Here is a 21,125-nt window from a genome sequence, read left to right as displayed (position 1 = left end):
CTGTTACCTATTTTGTTTATTGAGAAAAGATTCCACTGCCAAGGAAAAAAAAAAAAAAAAAAGCGAAAACCACTACCCTGGAACAGGGTTGGTCTGTTTGCTCCAGGCCAATGTTCTTGTGTATTGGCTCACAGGGTCACTAGGTCAGCTCCCCCAATCCTTTGAGTCTGTTCATCTTGCCGGTCACTTGCTTGTGAGTCATTTAGTTATTCAACAAATTCCAGCAGCACTGCAACCTTCAGGATGTAAGCCCCAGTCTGATCTGTTTACCCACGGCTCCCCAGCACTGGCACAGGTGTAGGTGCTCATGAAATATTTGCCTGATGAATGAAATGCTCACTGCCTCTACATGAAGTCCCGTGATGGACATGAGGGTGTGGGCATGAATAAGATGCTCTCTCTGCCCTTAAGATGTCCACAGCCTGGTCCAGGAGGAAGACATAACATTGGTCACTACCACATAATACACTAAATGCTGACCGGAAAGGCCTGAGCAGGGATGAATAGAGTCCGTGTTGCCATCAAACAGAACGTTCCCTAATGTGAGGGCGACACAGAATTCACTGTCTATGTGGGCTTAATCTTAAAACCATGCAATATTGATCTTGGGAGGTGCCTCAAAGACCAAGTTGGAGTGAGGTGACTCTCGGGATTCCCCTTATCCTTGCTCCCTGTAGAAATATATTTTCTGTTAATTCATGATTGGTATAAAAATGCAAAAAAAGTAGCAAGTGAAATCCACCTGCCCCTCCCACCTCCAACCCACAAGAACAGCAATTGTGAGAAGTTGTGTACATCCTATAGAATTTTGTGCTTCATAAATATTTACATACATGTATATGTAAAATGTATCTATGATCCAATCCCTTTACATAATTGTACTTACATACGTGAATTGGTTTATATTATGTATACTATTTTATAAATGACATTTCTATCTTTATAATATCTTTTCCTGGAAAGACATAGAAATCAACATTATTCTTTTTTTTTTTTTCTTTTGGAGACAGAGTCTCGCTCTGCTGACCAGGCTGAGGCTGGAATGCAGTGGTGGAATCACTGCAGCCTCAACCTCCCAGGCTCAAATAATCCTGGGACCACAGGCATGCCCCACCACGCCTAGCTATTTTTTTTATTTTTGTAGAGACAGGGTCTCCCTATGTTGCTCAGGCTGGTCTCAAACTCCTGGACTCAAGCAATCCTCCTGCCTCTGCCTCCCAAGTAGGTGGGACTACAGGCCTGTGCCACCATACCTGCCCTTACATTATCCTCTTTAAAGACTGTGCGATGTTTCATTTTATGACTGGACAGTACTTTTGTGAACTAGCCTCCTGTTGATGGAATTTTAGTTTGCTTCTTTTTCTCTTTTGGTTGCTGTTATAAACTATACTGCAATGTTCTTGAACATATGTCTTTGTGTACTTATCCTTATGATACATTTTCAGAATAGGAATGATTGATTCCAAAGGTGTATACATTTAAAATGCTGAAACATATTCTGGGTGGTTTTCCAGGAAGGTTGTACCCAAGTAGACTCACCAAGTGGGTGTGAGCTTGTTTCCTAACGTACATGACATTCTTGGCCAGACATTATTGTTCTTTGTAGTCTTGGCTGATTGGATTGGGAGAAACCTATCTCTTGTTTTAATTTGCCCTTTTTATTATTATTAGTGAGGTTGAGCATCTTTTCACATGCTCAGTGTCTGGCAGAGTTCAAAGGCAGATCAGAGAGGCAGAAAGACCCATTTTGAGTCAGGTGCACCAGCCAGATTTCCTTAATCAATAATGGGTTAAAGGACTTGGCTGATTGCACACAGATGGCTTGTAGAAGCAATCACCTTTACAAGGTTCCCCTTCACTCATATTTTCCTCATGTGTAGCTCAAGTCTCTGCCACTGGGCTCAATGTCAACTGATCTCTCCAGACACACCCCCTTGTATGTGAGCCCAATCACGGAATAAATCACCTACACGTGGCTTAAATGTGTCAGGGGCAGAAGGACAGCCTGAATCTCAAAGCCCAGCTTCACCACTTATCAGCTGTGGACCTCTGGGTAAGTTACTTAACCTTTCTGAGCCTCGGTTCCTTTTCTGTAACATGGTTGTGAACAGCAGTACCTGCTTCATAGACTTGTTGTGGGGATAAAATGACATTAATGCGTGTGAAGGCTTAGTACAGCACACACCATGTAGAAATTGAACACTTTGTGTCAGATATCAGTGGTCAAAGGGCAAGTTCTTGGAGCTGACTCCAAATAGCACAGGCTTGTTTTCATGGGACAAGTACATTCAGGACTACTGACTCCTTGGCGTGGCAGAAAGATTTGCATTTGAGTCCTAAATCCTCCACTCATCCTTGGGAAAGTTCCCTCATTTCTCTGGGCCTGATCCTTCATTTGTAGAATCAGTGCCATTCAGATAGTGGCTGCTGTTCACACTCACACATCCTCCTGGTTCGAAATCTGGAACAACCACCCCAGAACCGCAACTCCAGGGACCACGCTGCCTCTGGGGGCTTCTGACCAGCTTTGCAGGAAAAAGTCCTTGTAAACCGCTCTCCTCCAGGGCTCCCCAGCAGGAGGCGCCTCCCCGGATCCTGCTTACAAACCAGCTAAGGGCAGGTCCCTTCGGATGGAGCTTCCTATTTTCCCTCTTTACTCACAATGAAGCAAAGGTGAAGGTGTTAATTACACCAAGCGGTTAGGCTGCAGCCCTTCACAACCCTGGGGTCCTCACCCTGCCTGCAATGTGGAGGCCACTTCTTCACCTTCCCTCCTGTCAGGCATCACCGACTCTACCCAAATTGACCAGCAGATGCTCATCCAAGTGTGAGAATGTCTTTTCTCGACACTTGCCAGCCCCGGGTGTTGGCAATCTTTTCTGTGTTTGCCAATCTGATAGATAGAGTTCATCCTTGTTTTAATTTGCATTTCCCTGATTACTTGCGAGGCTCCACATCTTTTCTGCACAGGGCGTTTGCATTTTATCTCCTGTGACTTTTGATTTCTATCTGCTGCCGACTTTCCCAGTAGATTTTTTGGGTATTTTTTTTTTCCTATTGCTTTCCAGGAACTCTTTATATAAACTGGATAGTAACACTATCATTTCTTGCAGATATTTCCTCTCAGTTGAGGAAAAAGGTCTTATGACATTTTTTATAGTGTCTTTTGTCATACAAAAGTTTTAAGTCTTGATGTAATCAGCTCAGCTTTCTTCTGTTACGGCTTCTGGATTTTAATTTGCTTGGAGAGTTGTTCCCCACTACCATTTATTTCTTACCGATTTTGTTCTCATTAAACCCTAATACAGACTTCTATCCGCCCAGGGAAATTCCTTTGCACTTCCCAGCATAAAAGACCTGCCCCCATTCCTGGGAGATTTGCATATCTCATTTCCTCCCTGACATTCACTGACTGTTCCTTTAAAACGGAGTTTCAACACCACCTCCTCCAGGAAGCCTCTTCTCAGCCCACTCCCCCTTTAGTTCTCTAGTTACTGCTCTGTCCCCTGGGGCTGTTCGCCCCATCTGAAGAGGACTGTCGGCTGCTCGTTGGTCCGAATGCAGCCTTGTGTTTTCATGTTTTCGGAGTACTTACTATGGGCTGAATGTTTTACAGGCGTTACTTTATTTCATCCTCACTGCCTTCTGTATACTATCCCACCATTACCCTGATTTTATAGGCCGCACATCAAGAGGACAGACCTAGGCCCAGACAGTGTGACTCCAGGGCCTTGGTCCTTAGCCACTGCAGTCAATGTTTTCTGTTGAGGCGGTAACAAAGGGCCACAAATTTAGTGACTGAAACAATACAAATGTATTGTCTTAGAGTTCTGGAGGTCAGAAGTCCAAAATGGGTCTTACTGGTCTAAAAATCAAGGTGTCAGCAGGACTGTGATCCTTTCTGGAGGCTCTCGGGGACAATCAATTTTCTAGCTTCAAGAAGCCACCTGCCTTCCTTAAGTTGTGGTCCACCTGCATCGGCAAAGCCAAGAGTGGCGGGCTGAGTCCTTCTCATGCTACCATCTCTCTGGTTTTCACTCTTCTGCCTCCCTCTTCCCCATTTAAGGGCCTTAGTGGTTTCACTGGGCCCACTTAGGCAACCCAGAATAATCTCCCCAAAATCAGCTGATTAGCAACTGTAATTCCATCTGCAACCTTCATCCCACCTCGGCCATGTAACACACTCATTTACAGATTCCAGGGAGTAATGGGGAGTGGGGGGTTATTCTGCCTACTCGCAGCCACTCTTCCACATTGCTTTTCCAAACTTCAGTCACCTGCCTCCACCCTCAGGAGTCATCCTGCCTCCCTCCAACCTGGGGCTTAGATCTGTGCCTTGGAGTCACCTGGAGGGCTTGTGCAAACCCAGATTGCTGCACCCCACCCCCAGAGTTTCTAATTCTGTAGTTCTGGGGTGAGGGCTGAAAATGTGCATTCCTAACAGGCTCCCAAGTGATGCTGATACTGAAGGTCTGGAGCCCCCACTTTGAGAACCACTGAGTTAAATGTATTAACCCTTCAAATATTTATCAGTATCTGCTCTGTTTTGGGAGCTGGGCTTGTATAATAATAAATAGAATGTCTCTGGTATCAAAGAGGTCCCAGTATAAAGGAGAAAAGAAACAGGCAATGACTATGGAGGGTGGTAAGTGCCAGGACATCAGTGAGCCCAACACCTGTAGGAGGGCTGCAGGAAGTCTTCCTGGAGGAGGTGATGCCTCAGCTCAGTCCCAAAGTAGGCACTGAGCAGGCCAAGGATGGGAAGGAGAAGAGTGTTCCTGGCAGTAGCTGGGCAAAACGCCAGGAGAAGAGGGAGCCTGGTGCCTCTGAGGGGTATACGTAGCTCACACTGGCTGGAGCAGAGAGCGGGGCAGAGGAGAGATGGGATTGGAGTTTGCTTTCAAGCCCTGAGCCCGGCTGCAACCCCAGGGCCAGGAGACCTGAAGGTGGGATGACAATCTGGCTCTTAAGCCCTTGAGCGCACAATGGAAGAGTGAGCGATGAGGCCCTCCCTGTGAAGGTGTGTGCAGCAAAGACAGGGATAATAAGGCCATGCCTCAGCCCTAGGCCAGCCTAAGAGGAGGTGTAACCACGGCAACCTGCCTGATGTTCTTCCTGCTGGTCTTTTCTGAAGGCTTTAAAGACCAGATGTTCTTAATCTGGGGCTCAAGTATGGACCTTCAAAGATCTGAGAACCACTAAAATTATTGTCTAAATGTTACACATCTCTGTGTGTGTGCAATTTTCCGGAGAGAGGATCCACAACTTTCATAAGATCTTAAAAAGCTCTCCCCACTGCGCCACCCCCCTACCCCAAACCAGCTAGGAAGATGTTATAGACCAGGAGTTGTAAACTCTGGTGCCTACAAGGATTAAGTGGGACCCTCAGGGAGTCACGTGGCAGAGTGTAACTTCTCAGGGCATGGTGAGGATTGTGGAACCGAGGTGTGAATAGGAAAACCAAGCTCTGTAATATATTTTAAGGTTTATTCTGAGCCAGTGTAAGAGACCCTGGCCTGGGGAACATAGTCTCAAGAGGTCCTGAGAAGGTGTCTCCATGGTAGTCAGATTAAAGTTTGGTTTTATGCATTTTAGGGGAGACAGGAGTTATAGACAAAGGCACAACTCAAAGCATGGAAGCTGTATAAGTGGTTTGGCCGGAAAAGGCGGCACATCTTGAAGCCGGGACTTACAGGTTATACGTGGATTCAGAGGTTCTTTAATTTGCAATTGGTTAGAGGCGTAAAGCTTTGTCTAAAAATTTGGAGTCAGCAGAAAGGAATGTTTAAGAGAAGGAAGTCTGTTAACCACTATACCGGGTCAGAGTTGCTCGTAGGGGTGTGTAAGTTCACCTTCGTCTGGCATGGCCATAGATCCTGTTTATAATTGGTTATGTTATGGTCACAAAAAGTCCATTTTGTCAGTCTTGTGATGTCTTTTTTTTTTTTCTTTTTTCTTTTTTTAACAGAGTCTCGCTCTGTCACCCAGGCTGGAGTGCAGTGGCGAAATCTCAGCTCACTGCAACCTCCACTTCCGGGGTTCAAGCGATTGTCCTGCCTCAGCCTCCCAAGGAGCTGGGATTACAGGCACCCACCACTATGCCTGGCTAATTTTTGTATTTTTAGTAGCGATGGGGTTTCACCATGTTGGCCAGGCTAGTCTTGAACTCCTGGTCTCAAGTGATCCACCTGCCTCAGCCTCCCAAAGTGCTGGGACTACAGGTGTGAGCCACCATGCCTGGCAATTGTGATATCTATTTTAACATTAATGCTGGTCAGATGCTGTGCCTAAACTACAAAAGGGAGGAGCATATGATGAGGAGTGTCCCGTCTCCCATCATGGCCCGTCATGGCCATGAATTCAGTTTTGCAGGTTTCCCTGGGATTCCCTTGGCCAAGAGAGTGGGTCTGTTCAATTGGCTGGGGGGCTTAGGATTTTATTTTTGGTTTACAGAGGGCGTTAAGCCTATTTAAAACTTTTGTTTGTTTGTTTGTTTGTTTTTAGAGACAGGGTCTCACCCTTTTACCTAAACTGGAGTGCAGTCACATAATCATAGCTCATTGCAACCTCAAACTCCCAGGCTCAAGCAATCCTCCTGCCTATGCTCCTGAACGGCTGGGACTCCAGTTATGCACCACCACACCCAGCTAATTTTTGTAATTTTTTTCTATAGGGTCTTGCTGTGTCGCCCAGGCTGATTTCCAACTCCCGGGCTCAGATGATCCTCCTGCCTCGGCCTCCCAAAACGCTGGGATTACAGGCATGAGCCACTGTGCCTGGTCTAAAACTTTTAATATGATCAAATTAATGACATTAATACTTAATGTTATTTTAATAAAAACAACATTTTATTTAACCCAATACGTCCAGAATATGTTCACATGTAATCAATAGAAAACATTAATGAGATATTTTACATTTTCAAATATGAAGTCTTCAAAATCCAGTGTGTATTTTTCATTTCCAGCAATCTCCGATAGGATGCTAAATTTTCATCAGAACTCCTTAACGTATATTTAGAGTTCATAAAATATACAGTTGGAAAAGTAGATTTGTGTACCCAAGTTGTTCTAAACATATTTAGGCCTTTTCCAGTAAATGAAACAAGTATCTAGTTTTAAATTTAAATTAGTTAAAATTAAATAAAGTTGGCTGGGCACGGTGGCTCACACCTGTAATCCCAGCACTTTGGGAGGCCGAGGAGGGCAGATCACCTGAGGTTGGGAGTTTGATACCAGCCTGGCCAACATGGAGAAACCCTGTCTGTACTAAAAATACAAAAATTAGCTGGGCGTGGTGGAAGGTGCCTGTAATCCCAGCCGGGAGCCTGAGGCAGGAGAATCACTTAAACCCAAGAGGCAGAGGTTTCAGTGAGCTGAGATTGCACCACTGCACTCCAACCTGGGAAAAAGAGTGAGATTCTGTCTCAAAATGCAAGAAAAGAAAGGGAAAGGAAAGGAAAGGAAAGGAAAGGAAAGGAGGAAGGAAGGAAGAAAGGAAGGAAGGAAGGAGTTAAAAATTCAGCTCCTCATTCATACTAAATACCATATTTCAAGCGCTCAGGTGGCAAGTGGCTACAATATTGGACAAATCAAGATGACAATCTAAGTGACTCAGGAAGGGACACACAAGTGTCTATAACCTTGTTCGAAGGAAGGATCAGGGCAAGCCTACACAACTTAACGACTTTCAAAGCTTCTCTGGCAAGCACCACAGGGCTATGCTGCTGGCTGGAAGCCCGTTTTAAGAGGCAGCCACCACTTGGCTTCAGCCAATTGTCACTTAGAGACAGAGACCCAGGATTATCATCTCCACTGATTATTTTTTCCCAGGAGAAATTGGAACTAGAGGACTTAAAAATGTGAGACCTCCTCATTTTCAAATGATGGCAAGCTATTTAAAAGGTGTGAAAATCCAGGGTGCTTGTTGGGGACATGGTGAGGGGATGCGGTTTGCTATCTCAGATGGAGATTGGTAGATCGTGATCTTCAGTTGCAAATATTTGTCATCTCAGAGGTCGTGGGCAGTATCTTAATCTCCCCCAGCCATCTCAAAAATGCAGGCTGCCCCTCCCAGAAGTGTTATGTGAGAATTTTGATGCAATCCGTCAGTTCCCACCCAACTCTTGAAACCTATGCAATTCTCTGAACCCCAGCAACATAATGATACTCCTGACTTCCCAACCGTGGTTGCGCAATGGAATCAACGATACTGGTGCCCAGGTCCCATTCCCAGCAGTTTGGGTGTCATTGGTCTGGCTGGGGCAAGCTCCCTGGGAGATTCCAGCCCATGGGCAGGGTGGAGAAGCATCCTGCCCTGGAGAAGGTTTCTGGGCCTGGTCTCCACACCTAGGATGCAGCTTCTTGGGCCCAGCATGGGTCCTCTGTTCTTCTGATTTGTGCCCAACTTGAACAGCTGAAGGGGGCACCCATAGCTGTGCCTTCCCTGTCTCCCAGCCCAGCCTCCTGTGTGATTCAGGAAGCTAAATTACATTAATTACATTTCAGAATGTTTTATTCTTGTTGTCTATAACACAAAATAGCCAAGCTTGTGACTTTCATAACCCACAGATCAGATCTAGCCCAATTGTTATGTGAAAGAGATGTGGCAAGCATTATTTAATAATTCAAAGAAAGGTCACACTGTCCAGAATGAGCCAGTCTTCTGCGTCTTAATGGGAAAGTTGTAGTCACAGAGGGATTTTAGGAGCTCAGTTAAGATGATACTTAAAAATGTAAAGATAAGATTTGCCTTTTATAACATCTCATTCCCACCCATCCTAACCCTGTCCCCACAGGGATTGCTTCGTAGATGTGAGTGTTGCTGTGTCCTGATGTTCAGGTTGTGCACTGCATAAGAATGTTACATTCAGAGGGTCACCATTTAAGTCGTCATCATGTACTAAGTTATGTGAGCTATATAGATGGGCATGAAGAATCGAAACCTCCTGGCAAGCCCTGAGGCAACAGAGGAGAGACCCTCTTCATAGGCACACATGGCTATGTACACATTCATGAGTGACTGTGCACCCACAATTCCCTGGCACACCCATATGCCCATGGCTGTGCCCTGAGATTGCCTGCCTGCCTGCCTTCCTTTCTTTCCTTCCTTCCTTCCTTCCTTCCTTCCTTCCTTCCTTCCTTCCTTCCTTCCTTCCTTCCTTCCTTCCTTTTCTTTCTTTCTTTCTTTCTTTCTTTCTTTCTTTCTTTCTTTCTTTCTTTCTTTCTTTCTTTCTTTCTTTCTTTCTTTCTTTTCTTTTCTTTTCTTTCTTTGAGTTGGGTCCATTATTTTTATTGTGGATTGGGGTTTAGAGGATAAGCACTGGTCAGCATCATTAGCTGCACCATCTACCATCCTTCTCTGTGACCCACCTCTGTGGGAGAGTCTAAATTTAGCCCAAGAAATCAGGATCAAGAAGTGGGGGAAAAAAGCCGTTGGCCACATGGCCACTCCTGCTCTATCTACACCTACCAGTCACTGAACACTTACCCAAGTGTGATGGTTTCCATGCAGGAGACCCAAGTGGCTCTGCTAGGGGCGATAACTTATTTGCCTAAAGCTTTTTTCTTTCTCAAAAGTGCGGAGGTGGGGCGGAGAAGGCTGATTTCTAGAAACAGATGTGGAATTGAAGAACATCCCAGGGAGCTAAGTTTTAAGGACTAATCACAAACTTGTTGCTTCTCCAACGTCACGAATCCATTCCTTGCACCATCACACGTTTTTCATGCATTAGAAAGTGCTTCTAGAGCTCCAGAACCATGAGTACCTCACCCTGTCCTGAGCACTCACATCCCCCAGCAAGCGGCCTGTACCAGGCCTTTCTCTAGAAGTCCTGAGACTGAGTACTCTCCGAAGGCTGGAGGTTTGTGCGGAGTTTGTACATGTGGCTGAGCGCTTGTGTGAGGACAGTCCTGCTGGTATTGATCTCCATCAAGGTCAAGTGATCCAGCTTGGCATGTGCCTCCTGTTGTCTCACAAAGCTGTCAGCAGACACTCGGAGTTTGGCTGTACGAGTGTCCCACATGTCCTTGACCAGGGTCCAGATTTCATCTGCTTTTGGGATGTTGTCTGAAGCATGATTTAACAGGAGCTTGGTAAGTTCCATGTAGTAAGGGCCGGGCATTGGGGTGAAAGTTTCTTCCTTTCGTTCATGATTCCTCATCTTCTCCAACTTTCCTACGTCCATCCACTCTGGAGGGAGCAGTCAACATTTCTGTCTTTGCTTCAGGTTAATTGCCAGCCACGGGGGCACTTCCACTGGTAAACCACGGTTAAAAGGCCCCAGGTACCCACCACAGTGAGGTAGATCTTGTCCAGATTGAAGTTGGGGATAATGGTAACCAGGTCCTTCTCAGCCAGGAACTCGACCTCGGCCATGTCCATGGCAGCGTGAGCAGCCAGCTCGGGCCTCATGGTCTCCTCCGGCCCCTCAGCATCCCGGAGGAGGCGTGTGGCCACCGTTTTCCCCAAGATTGCCTTTCAATTTCTGCTCTAAGAGGCCCAATTCCTATCCTTCATTGATTCCTGACTCAGAACCGGGTGAGTCACTTTATCTGGGGGTTGGAGATAGGGTGGAACATGGAGCGTGCACACAGCCAGTGGCATGTGCACCTGGTACCCGGGAATGTGTTTGAGTGGCAGAGTGGGCTCACCGCAGAGCTGCTGGGGTTGTGCAATAGTGTGCTGTCCCTGTCAGCTATCACTGTGTGACAAATGATCCCCAAACCCAGCGGCGATCATTTCCCGAGGCGATGATCATATACTCCCACCGCTGTGTCTGAAGGTGGCTGGGGATTAGCTGCTCTACCCTAGGCTCTGCTGGGCAGCTCCATTTCTAGCCATGGGTCCAATTGAACTTACTCCTCCCTGCTTACTGGGCTGTGGTCTGTGCCACATGTGTTCATTCTGGGACCCAGGCAGCAGTTGTCCAGGGACGGCTCTTCTCATGGTGTTGATAGAAGTGTGAGAGGGCCACCCCACCACCTAGGCACATTGCATGCTGGGTTTTCCCAGAGCCAAAGGCACAAGGCATCCCACACAGCCACTCCCTGATGGCGGCTAGCTCTCTCATCCACCTCTCTCCCTCCTTTCCCTTCACCCCCAACTTGTCACCTTCCCTCAGATTCCCTGCTCAGCAAAGTAAAGCTTGGCACTGCCCAACAGCGGCTATCTGTTGCTCCTCCAGCCCGCCCCACTGGGGGCAATCTAAATTCATCGCTCCACAACATATCATTACCCAAAAATAATTATGGCACAAGGGACGTGTTCAAAAGAGTCCAGCAACTTTGTGGCTCAGGTGATAGGGATAAGAACCCAGCTGATCAGAGGCAGAACTGGGGCTACATCTGGGCTAGTGGTATTCCCTCACCAACCGCAGGCTGCATCCGGCCAATGAAAGAAAAGAAAATATTCACAATTGAGGAAAGACTGTTGTACAAGCAGCTTATTAAACAGTGGTTGAGAACATGGACTACAGAGCCAGACTTCCTGGGGTCAAATCCAGTTCTGCCATTTACTAGTCAGGTAACCTTACAGAAGGCACTTAATCACTGTGCCTCTGTTTTCCCATCTGTAAAATGGGACAATAATAAGTTGTGAAGAGTAAATGAGTTAATCCATGCTAAGCAGTGTTTCTCAGCCAGAATGATGGTGTTCCCCAGGGAACATTTGGCAAGGTCTGGAGACATGTGTCATTGTTAAAACTGAGAGGGATGCTTTGGCATCTAGTGGGTAGAGGTCAGGGATGCTGCTAAACTTACTACAATACACAGGACAGCCCTCCTTCACAGCAAATAATCATCCTGCTGACATGCTGTTAGTACTGAGCTTGAGGAAGTTTGTATGTATGTATGTATGTATTTATTTATTTTGAGGTGGAGTCTCGTGCTGTTACCCAGGCTGGAGTGCAGTGGTACAGTCTTGGCTCACTGCAACCTTCACCTCCTGGGTTCAAGCGATTCTCCTGCCTCAGCCTTCTGAGTAGCCAGAATTACAGGTGCCTGCCACCACGCCCAGCTAATTATTTGTATATTATACAACATGTTTCACCATGTTGGCCAGGCTGGTCTCAAACTCCTGACCTCATGATCCACCCGCTTTGGCCTCCCAAAGCACTGGGATTACAGGTGTGAGCTACCACGCCTGGCCTGAGGAACTTTAATGCAGTGTTCAGAGTAGTACCTTGCAGCAGGTCACTGTTAATGCCTGTTGGTTAGAATAGTCAATGCCAGCTCACTCCAGGGCATGTGTTGGAGTCACTTGTCCCTATGGCCACAGAACCTGAGCTTGTGACTAAAGCCTTTTCCTTCGCTCACTGTAACCTATAATACTTATGATGAGGATAATGGTGATGCTGCCAATAATGATAATAGTACCTATTATTATTACAATAATTCCCATTTCTTGTGCACCTAGTATAGGCCAGATATTTTGTCAGACGTCTCATTTACATTTCCTGTGATGCTCGCAGTGAGGATAGCTCTGACTGGCCCCCACTTTGCAGAGGAAACTGAGGCTAAGACAGGTGAAACATCTCGCCCAAGATTCCTTGGTGTCAGGTCGGGACGGAACTCAGCCTGTTGAACTCTGGAATGCCACACCCTCTGCTGTCAGCATTTCGTCAGAGTCAGGGTGGCGAGGTCAAGGGCAGGCTCTCTCAGTGGAATTGAAGGCTGCCCCCAAAGCCCTATTCACCACTTTCGGGGGAAGCCCTCGGCTGGGTTGCTGAAGCCAGGCCATGCTCCCTGCCCCAGCAGGTCCAGGCTGAGCTGACCTGGTTTGGCTGCTGGAGGGGCGGCTCGGCCACACCTCCACCGGCTCATCCCGATGGCCCGCATTCTTGCTCCCTCGGTCATGCCGGCTCTCGGCTTCGCTGAGCAGGCTCTCGCTTCTGTGGCTCTCAGCCTTGCATGGGTTTCTGCAGCCCTGCCCTTTGGGAAAGGCCTTTGCTCCACTGTCATATTATTCTCACTGCCTGCTGTGACCTCAGGGGCAAGGATCTCACTAAGATTACCTTGCAAAGCCCCCTTCTCTACCCCTGCCTTCCCATTTTACAGACTTGGAAGCTGAGGTCCATAGAGGAAAAGGGACATGCCCACAGCTGCACAGAGCATGAGCAGGGGAGCTTGGATGGGAGCCGAGGACTTCTAGGCCCTGCCTCATCTTCCAGGCCACCTGGGGGGAAAGTTCGTGTGTGTGGAGAGAAGGGCTTTGCATTCAGGAAGGCTCCAAGCCACTGTGAGGGCTCCAGCCCTCTGACTCTCTGCGGGAATATATTTCTTCCATGGTCTGCGCTTGTAAGCCCTTGACCACTCTGCAGGACAGGAACTAGAGGCCACTCACTGGCTGGGCAGTCTTGGGTGAATCACTTGCCCTGTCTGAATCTCAGATAGGAAAAGCCCAGAAGCAACATATATTGATCAAACTACATTGACTGAGGACTTCCTGTTCTAAGCACCTTATATATATTCGCTTCCTAGTAACTGGCCACAGTAAGGGCTCAATAAACATTTGCTGAATGAGTGAATCGGCTCTTACACTACACTGCCCAAGGTAGTCTCTTAGCTTCATATTAAAATGAGGAAGCTAAGGCCCAGCCAGGTTTGGGGACTCCCCAAGGTGACATTGCTAATAAACAACAAATCTAGGATTCAAATTCAGACCCATTTGACACTAGAGCCAAATTTCTTGACTTTTTTTTTTTTTTTCCTGAGACGGAGTCTCACACTGTCACCTGAGCTGGAGTGCAGTGGTGCGATCTCGGTTCACTGCAATCTCTGCCTCCCAGGTTCAAGCAATTCTCCTGCCTCAGCCTCCTGAGTAGCTGGGATTCCAAGCACCCGCTACCACGCCCACTAATTTTTTGTATTTTTTAGTAGAGATGGGGTTTCACCATGTTGACCAGGCTGGTCTTGAACTCCTGACCTTGTGATTCACCCGTCTCAGCCTCCCAAAGTGCTGGGATTACAGGCGTGAACCACCGCGCCCAGCCCAAAGTTCTTGACTTCTAAATTTACAAATCAGTTTATCTATTGCTTTGTGGCACCTAACGACCATCATTTTATTCTGCTCAGGGATTCGATGGGTAAGGAATTGGGACAGAGCGGGCAAGGGTACCTGCCCTCTGCTCCGTGATGTCTGGGGTGTCACCTGGGAAGACTGAACGGCTGGGGGTGACTTCTTGCTGGGGACTGGAGTCATCTGTCTGGAAGTTTCTCTACTCACGTGTCTGACACCTACACTAAAACAATTCAAGGGTGAGGTTCGGCTCAGGCTGTCGACTGGGGCACCTGCATGTGACCTGGCACTTGGCCTGAGCTTCTCAATGTAGCAACCCGTTCCAAGGAGCAAGCAGAGAGTGAGAGAGGCAGGTGGGATCAGCTTGGTCATTATGACCAGACGGAGAAGTCTCATCACTTGACCTCTGCTGTGTTCTCTTAGCTGAAGCTGTCACAGCCTGACAGATTCAAGGGGAGGAGACACAGGCCCCACCTCCCCATGGGAGAACTGTGAAAGAATGTTGGGCCATACATGGTATCCGCTACAACTACGATATTCCAGGCAGTGTTCTAGGCACTGGGAAGACAGCAGGGAATAGAGAAGCCAAGAAATAAATAGTTCCAATAGAAATGAATGTGTTATAGAAAAGCAAAGAGCAGAGACCTAATCCAGGTTAGGGATGAGAAAAGTTGTGTTTGAGGAAGTGACTTTGAGTCTGAGACCTGAAGGGTAGTTAGCAGACAAGGGAGGGACATTCCAGGCAGAGGGAAGAAGGAGGTATGTGAGACGAGGCTAGAAGCATAGGCAGGTCAGCCCAATGCCTTCATAAGGCATTTGGATTTTATCCTCAAGGTCCTGGGATACCATGAGGATTCCTCGATGCAGTGAAAGGCCAGTTCTGGGAGCTTGGAAGATCTTTCTGAACCAGAGAAGGATATATAGAAGAAACATAGGAAGACTGCGATGAGGCTGTGGTTCAGGCGAGAAGTGATGGTGGCTTGGGCCAGAGTGGTGGTTCAGAAGTTAGTGGATAGAAGAGTTGTATGAAAGGTAAAATTCATTAGAGGTTCATGGAATGTGGAGACACCAAAAAGGGTGTGAGGAGTGGCTCTCAGAGTGCTTGATGGAACCATTTGATGAGACAGGGAACTCTGAGAGGGGCACAGTGTCTAGAGTGGGGAAGAAAAAATGCATTTAGATTATTTCATTTACACCTGGGGCCTCCCTAAATCATCTAGTATGGCAGTGAAGTGCCCTGGCACTGGGCCTTGCAACCTGGGTTCAAATCCGAGTTTTGCCACTTGCCAATGGGATAAGTCTGGGTGAGTCCCCCAATCCTGTTGTGTCTGTTTCCTTGTTGGTAATTTGGAGACAATAGCACCCCCACATGGGACTGATGTATTAAACTGAGGCTTGGCCAGGCTTGATGGCTTACATGTGGACTCCCAGCACTTTGGGAGGATCACTGGAGTCAAGGCATTTGAGGGCAGCCTGAGCAGCATAGCAAGACCTCGTCTCTACCGAAAATCAAAAATTAACTAGGCATGGTGGCATGTGCCTATAATTCTAGCTACTTGGGGGGCTGAGGTGGGAGCATTGCTTGAGCCCAAGACTTTGAGGCAGCAGTGAGCTATGATCATGCCATTGCACTTGAGACAGAGCAAGACCTTTTTCAAAAAAAAAGAAATAAACTGATGCTTGAACATGTTTGCCTCTGGGTGTGTAGTAAGTACTCGGTAAAGGTTTAAAAAACCAAATTACAACTGGAGGCCGCGCTGTATATTTAGGACCTGCGTACTTTTCTGCATGCGCTATACCTCAACGAAGCGCTGGAAACAAAACAAAGCATCAGCTGTATTTGTGAGGCTCTGAACACCTTTTGTGGATGTGTTCTCTTCCTATCGTTCTCTTCCTAGAAGAGGGGTACTCACCGCCACGCTGCAAAATGCAATGTTGGAACAATGACACCTTTAGCACTGTGGGTGTTTCATTTTGTTTCTGTTCTTTCCTGTGCCCCTCTCTGACCTCCTCAGAATGTTCTTCCAAAGAAATAATTGCTGCCCCCTCACTGCTTAGCTATCAAATGGTGACAGTGTTGACAATTTTGCTTGGGTTTAGTCGCTGCAGTTTTCAAATTGTCACGAAAACACACAGATGTCGGTAATTTCAAAGTGAATCGCAAAGCAACCAAGGAAACGGAGCTGTGCCCCCAGCATGGGGTGCCAAACAGATTCGCAGGAGGCACTGACTAGTAGTTTTCTCAAAAAGCATAAATAGAGCGCAACAGCCAATTTTATAATTAACTGGGACTTGGTCTCCAGTGAAGCTTCTGCTCTGTGCAAATGCTGGAGCTGTTGCCAGGAGGTTGCGCCATGTCCCTTCCTTCAGGCTCTGGCCGACTGGAGGTTTCTTTGCTTTACCACATTTTGAGTCTGTTTCAGGATGGAATTGTTTAGGACTTGGAGTTGAGCTCTGTGTGGGCAGGCTGCCTGGGAGGAAGCCACAAGCCGGGGTCTATGGTAAAATCCTGGCAGGACAGGCCATGGGCAGAAAGAACATGGGTCCCTCATTCAAACATTGTTAAGAATTTTGAGATGGTGACAGCAGAGCTCTGAACCAAGTGTGGGCTGCTTCCGAACCTGGGCCCTGTGTGACTGCACAGGTCGCACATCCATGGAGCCAGCCCCAGGTCCTAGATTACACCTCCAGAAACGGATGGGACAACAGTGAGTGAAGTCATAGGCTGAGGGCAAAATACGCCTTCAGGGACTCCAGGGGATGGGATCCCACAAGAGGGGGCTAAGCAGGCAGCAGACGTAAAGTCGAAACAAACATCCAATAAAATAGTCCTTTTTTAGAGGTCATGCGGCAAGAGTTCACAAACCCTCTGCTTCAGCAATTCTGCTTCTAGGATTCTCTTCTACTGTACAAAGGAGCAAAGGGAACAGATGGTATTGTTTGTGATATTGATGAATAGATACAACCCAAACTTCCATCAAAAGGAGATGGGGGTATTTCAAGTAAACGCGCTGTGTGGGGGACCCGCCTGTGAGCATCCAGCTCCTCAGTAAAGAGCTATCAAATGCTTAGCGTGCATGGGACTGTTGTGGGGCTGGTGGAGGACTTGAGTTCTGGGTCTTGGCTGACATGAGCCCAAAACAATGTCCCCTGAGTGAAGAAGAGAGTGCCTGCCTTTAGGTTAAATATGCCAGGGGAGAAATATGAGATGTCTGCACACCAAGGTGTTAGCACGGAAAATGTGGTCGCAGTCGCAGGAGAATGATTCATTTTCTACTTTGCTCACTTCTGCATTGCTGGGAATTTTTACAATAACTGCATATTGATTTTATAATGGAAAATATAGCTAACAAAAATCTGTTTTAAGGCTGGGCTCACTGGCTCATTCCTGTAATCCCAGTACTTTAGGAGGCCAAGGGAGGCGGATTGCTTGAGCCCAGGAGTTCGAGAACAGCCTGGGTGACATGGCAAAAACCCTGTCTCTACAAAAAATGCAAAAATTAGCCAGGCATGGTTGTGTGTGTCTGTAGTCCCAGCTACTCAAGAGTCTTGAGGTAGGAGGATGGCTTGAGCCTGGGAGGCGGAGGTTGCCATGAGTCATATCGCGCCACTGCACTCCAGCCTGGGCCATAGAACCAGACCTTGTCTCAAAAAACAAAAACAAACAAACAAACAAACAAAAAAACCCAGAACAGCATATATGTATGTATTTTTTAAAAAAGCAGCATGTGGATGACTTTTCCTTTTTAATCCAAATGAGTCTTGTTTTTTTAAAAGGACAGTTCAAACCACCTATGTTTATTGGTTTTCTTTGCCTTTTGTTTGTTTCCACATGGGAGCTTAACTATCTATAGAACTTGCAGAATATACACTTTTCCCACTTAAGGAAACTGGGGAAATGGATTTCTTCCCTCTCTTCTGGCAGGGGTAGTTTATGGTCTGTTTGCTGGCCCGTGTCAGGGTCTAGATGACTCCAGTGTAGTATTTTTGCCATTATGACCAGCCCCACCGTTTCTCAAGGATTTGGGCCAGCAACAGAGGCATTTTGTCCCTAAGCTCATCTGAAGTCCTGGACTTCATTTATATGGACCAGGAGACTTGCACTGTCTTACTCTGAGATTCGTTGATTGCATGAAGCAGAAATTCATTGATCGTAGCTTGGGAAGAAGAGGGGCATTAAAGGGAAGGATGTGGGAATGGGGGCTCTAGGGTAAACCACATAGCCTGGATCATGAGAAGCTGCAAGTGGGACCTGGAAAATCAAGCTTAGGTTACCCCACATCCCTCCATGGCTGCAGAGGGTCTCCTCTCAGCTTCTCTTGGAAGACTGGCCACTCCAGTCCCTCCAGCCCCACACGGCTTCCAGTTCACGTGCCTGATACTGACCCCTCTGCCCTTGGTTCAACACCTTGAAAGAATGAGACTAGCTCAGTGATGTATAGTGCCTCTGTGATCGGGTACTTGCTCTGTTCAAAGCTGGCTGGGAGAGGGGAGGAGATGAGGTGCCCTGTGATACAAACAGGAAAACCAGGGCTTGGCAGCCAGACTCACAAAGGAGGAGGTGTGAGGGAAGGAGATAGGAGACTCTCTGGGTAAAAATTCGGTGAGATCCGTGAGACACTGCCCTGTCATTTCCTCGCCTGTCTTGGTGTTTAATCCCCTCTCGGGAATGCTGCATTTACCGTACGTATGTCCAAGACGGTTCGCCTTCACCAAGAAGGTGGAAGCAAGCAAAGCAGTATGGCTCTGCTCTGTCCCCTGCAGCATTGCTGGTTTGCAAGGATCCCACAGGGGTGATGGGTCACCAGTTGATTTGCTGAGATCACCCTGAGAAACGTGCCTAGGAAGCTTGCTTAGCCCCCAGGGGCCCCAGGCTGATTTCTGGAGAGCCACAAGCCCCAGCACAACCCCCATCATGAGCAGAGACTTGCTGACCTCCCTGCACCTTCCCCACTTGCTACAGCTCTGGCCCCTCCTCAGGCCGAATGAATCAGCTTCCCCAGAAGAATCCCCTGCAACCACGCCCTGCTGGCTGTTCCCACTCCCGGCTGTCCTCGGCGGAGAGCTCCAGCATGGATGGCTTTTGGATGGAGGTGGAACGGATCCAACAGAGAGATGAGCTGAGGGAAGAGGACAGTGGCGGGAATGAAGGCCAGCTTCCAGAGGGTGAGGGATCCCGGCGGGGGCCTGTAGGGTTGGTGGGAGGGCTTGATTCCAGGCAGAGAAATGTGAGAGGATCCACATATGAACCAGAACATGACAGCATTTTCTCTGTTGCCTGGACTGGTGCAGTATCCTCTTCACTGCTCTCCCTGCTTCACCCGTGCTCCTTACTGTCTGTTCTCCATGCCATAGTCAAGACGATCTTTTAGTAAAGTTAATTAGATTATGTCCCTCCTTAGAGTGAGTCCTTCAGGAAATATTTTTTTAAGTCCGTATTATGTGCCAGACACTGTTTAGGCACTGGGGATACAACAGTAAATATAAAACAGTCTCCTATCTACAGAGCTAATGTTCTAGGGAAATTCTAAGCCCTCTGCTCAAAATCCTCAAATATCTCTCCATCTATCTCAGAGTAATAGACAATTATGTGTCCCTATTATCTACTACTATGTAACAAACCACCTCAAGCTCAGCAGCATAATGCAACAATAATCAATTATTATGACTATTATTATACTTCACTGTTGGAGGGGTTGAGTGGGCTCAGCTAGGCAGTTCTTGCTCAGAGCCTCTTATGCAGTTACAATCAAATGGTGGCTGGGGCTGGAGTCATCTCAAAAGATTTCTCATCTATGTGCCTGGTGGTGGATGTGACCTTCAGGGGGCCTCATCTGGGAGTATCATCTGGGATTATCATCTGGAATATCTGCATGAGGGCTCCCCATGTGGCCTGGGCTTCCTCACAGCATGGCAGCTAGGTTCCAAGCACAAGGCCAAGAGAGAGAGCTGGGTAGAAGCTGTTTTGCTGCTTATGACCCAGCTTTAGAAGAAAGACAGCATTGCTTCTGCTGCATTCTGTTATCCTGCATGCAGCTATGTTCAAGAGGAGGGGAATTAGACTCCACCCCTTGATGGGGTGAGAGTCAAAGAATTTGGGGACATGTAATAAAGCCACCAGATCATAACTTACCAGGCTTTACATAATTGACTTCGGGCCTCCTCCCTGGCTCTTCTCCTCCCACCCTGACTTGCTGTCACTCTACTTCTGTCCTCGGGCCTCCTTGCTGGTCCTTGACCCTAAAAGCACTTTCCTGCCTCAAGTCCTTTGTCCTCACTGATCCCTTGGCCTAAAATGCTCTTGCCCCAGGCATCTGCACGGCTTGTTCTCTCCAGTCAGGACTGGGCTCAAACGTTACCTCCTCAGAGAGGTCTTCATCAGCTTCCCTACATAAAATAGCACCTCTGCCCCATCACTCTCCAGCTCCTGCCCTGCTCTATTCGTTGCTACAGCGATGATCACTGCCTGACTTTACCTAGTGCACTTCACTGTGTATGTGCCTGTGACCCCCAGGGACATCATCGGCCCTTTTCACTGCTATGTCCACAGTGCCTGGAAAAGAGCCAAGCACATTCCCGTCCTCCATCCTTACCTGTTCAGCAGATGAGGGAATGAAAGGGCTCCATATGGAACCCTTCCTGGTTTGGCATGTAATTCAGCTGGGCTTGCCCCTGCTTGGCAAAACAGACGATGCGGTGATGCAGACCTCTTAAGGGCCTAATAGTCACATGCAGTGCCTCCAACTGTGAATGTAAAAAAATCCCTGGTTATACTAGAAGTGGTTTCAGGAGATGCCCTGCATAAGAGGTCCTTCATGTGGCCTCTCTGGCATCTAATTTCCAACAATACACAGGGAGTGGAGTCAGATAGGGTCAGAGAGAAGCCACTTTGAGCAACTAAACAAACACAGGAGCTGTTTTAGACTCACAGGGCTGAGGGATCCTGAGTGGCATCGAGCCAAGATTGTTTTTGTTTTGTTTTGTTTTGTTTCCTTTCTTTTCTTTTTATTTATTTAATTTTTGAGACAGAGTTTCACTCTGTCACCCAGGCTAGGGTGCAGTGGTACAATCTCGGCCCACTGCAACCTCCACCTCCCTCCTGGGTTTAA

At 47.5% G+C, this 21,125-nt stretch overlaps 1 protein-coding gene and 1 pseudogene across 1 annotated transcript in view; one reads left to right on the top strand and one right to left on the bottom strand.

Moving 5' to 3' along the window:
* Positions 1-21,125, top strand: part of ARHGAP40 (Rho GTPase activating protein 40) — a 48,513-nt gene that overhangs the window by 2,956 nt on the left and 24,432 nt on the right. Inside the window, exon 2 of the mRNA XM_025399830.1 lies at positions 18,980-19,182. Coding sequence (XP_025255615.1) covers positions 18,980-19,182 — 203 coding nt within the window. The remainder of the gene's footprint in view (positions 1-18,979; positions 19,183-21,125) is intronic.
* Positions 9,824-10,383, bottom strand: LOC112633293 (annotated as a pseudogene).

Source organism: Theropithecus gelada, chromosome 10 (genome assembly GCF_003255815.1).
Source record: "Theropithecus gelada isolate Dixy chromosome 10, Tgel_1.0, whole genome shotgun sequence".
Taxonomy (NCBI): domain Eukaryota; kingdom Metazoa; phylum Chordata; class Mammalia; order Primates; family Cercopithecidae; genus Theropithecus; species Theropithecus gelada.
The sequence above is the reverse complement of the archived record's forward strand: the minus strand, read 5'-3'. Positions and strand labels throughout refer to the sequence as shown.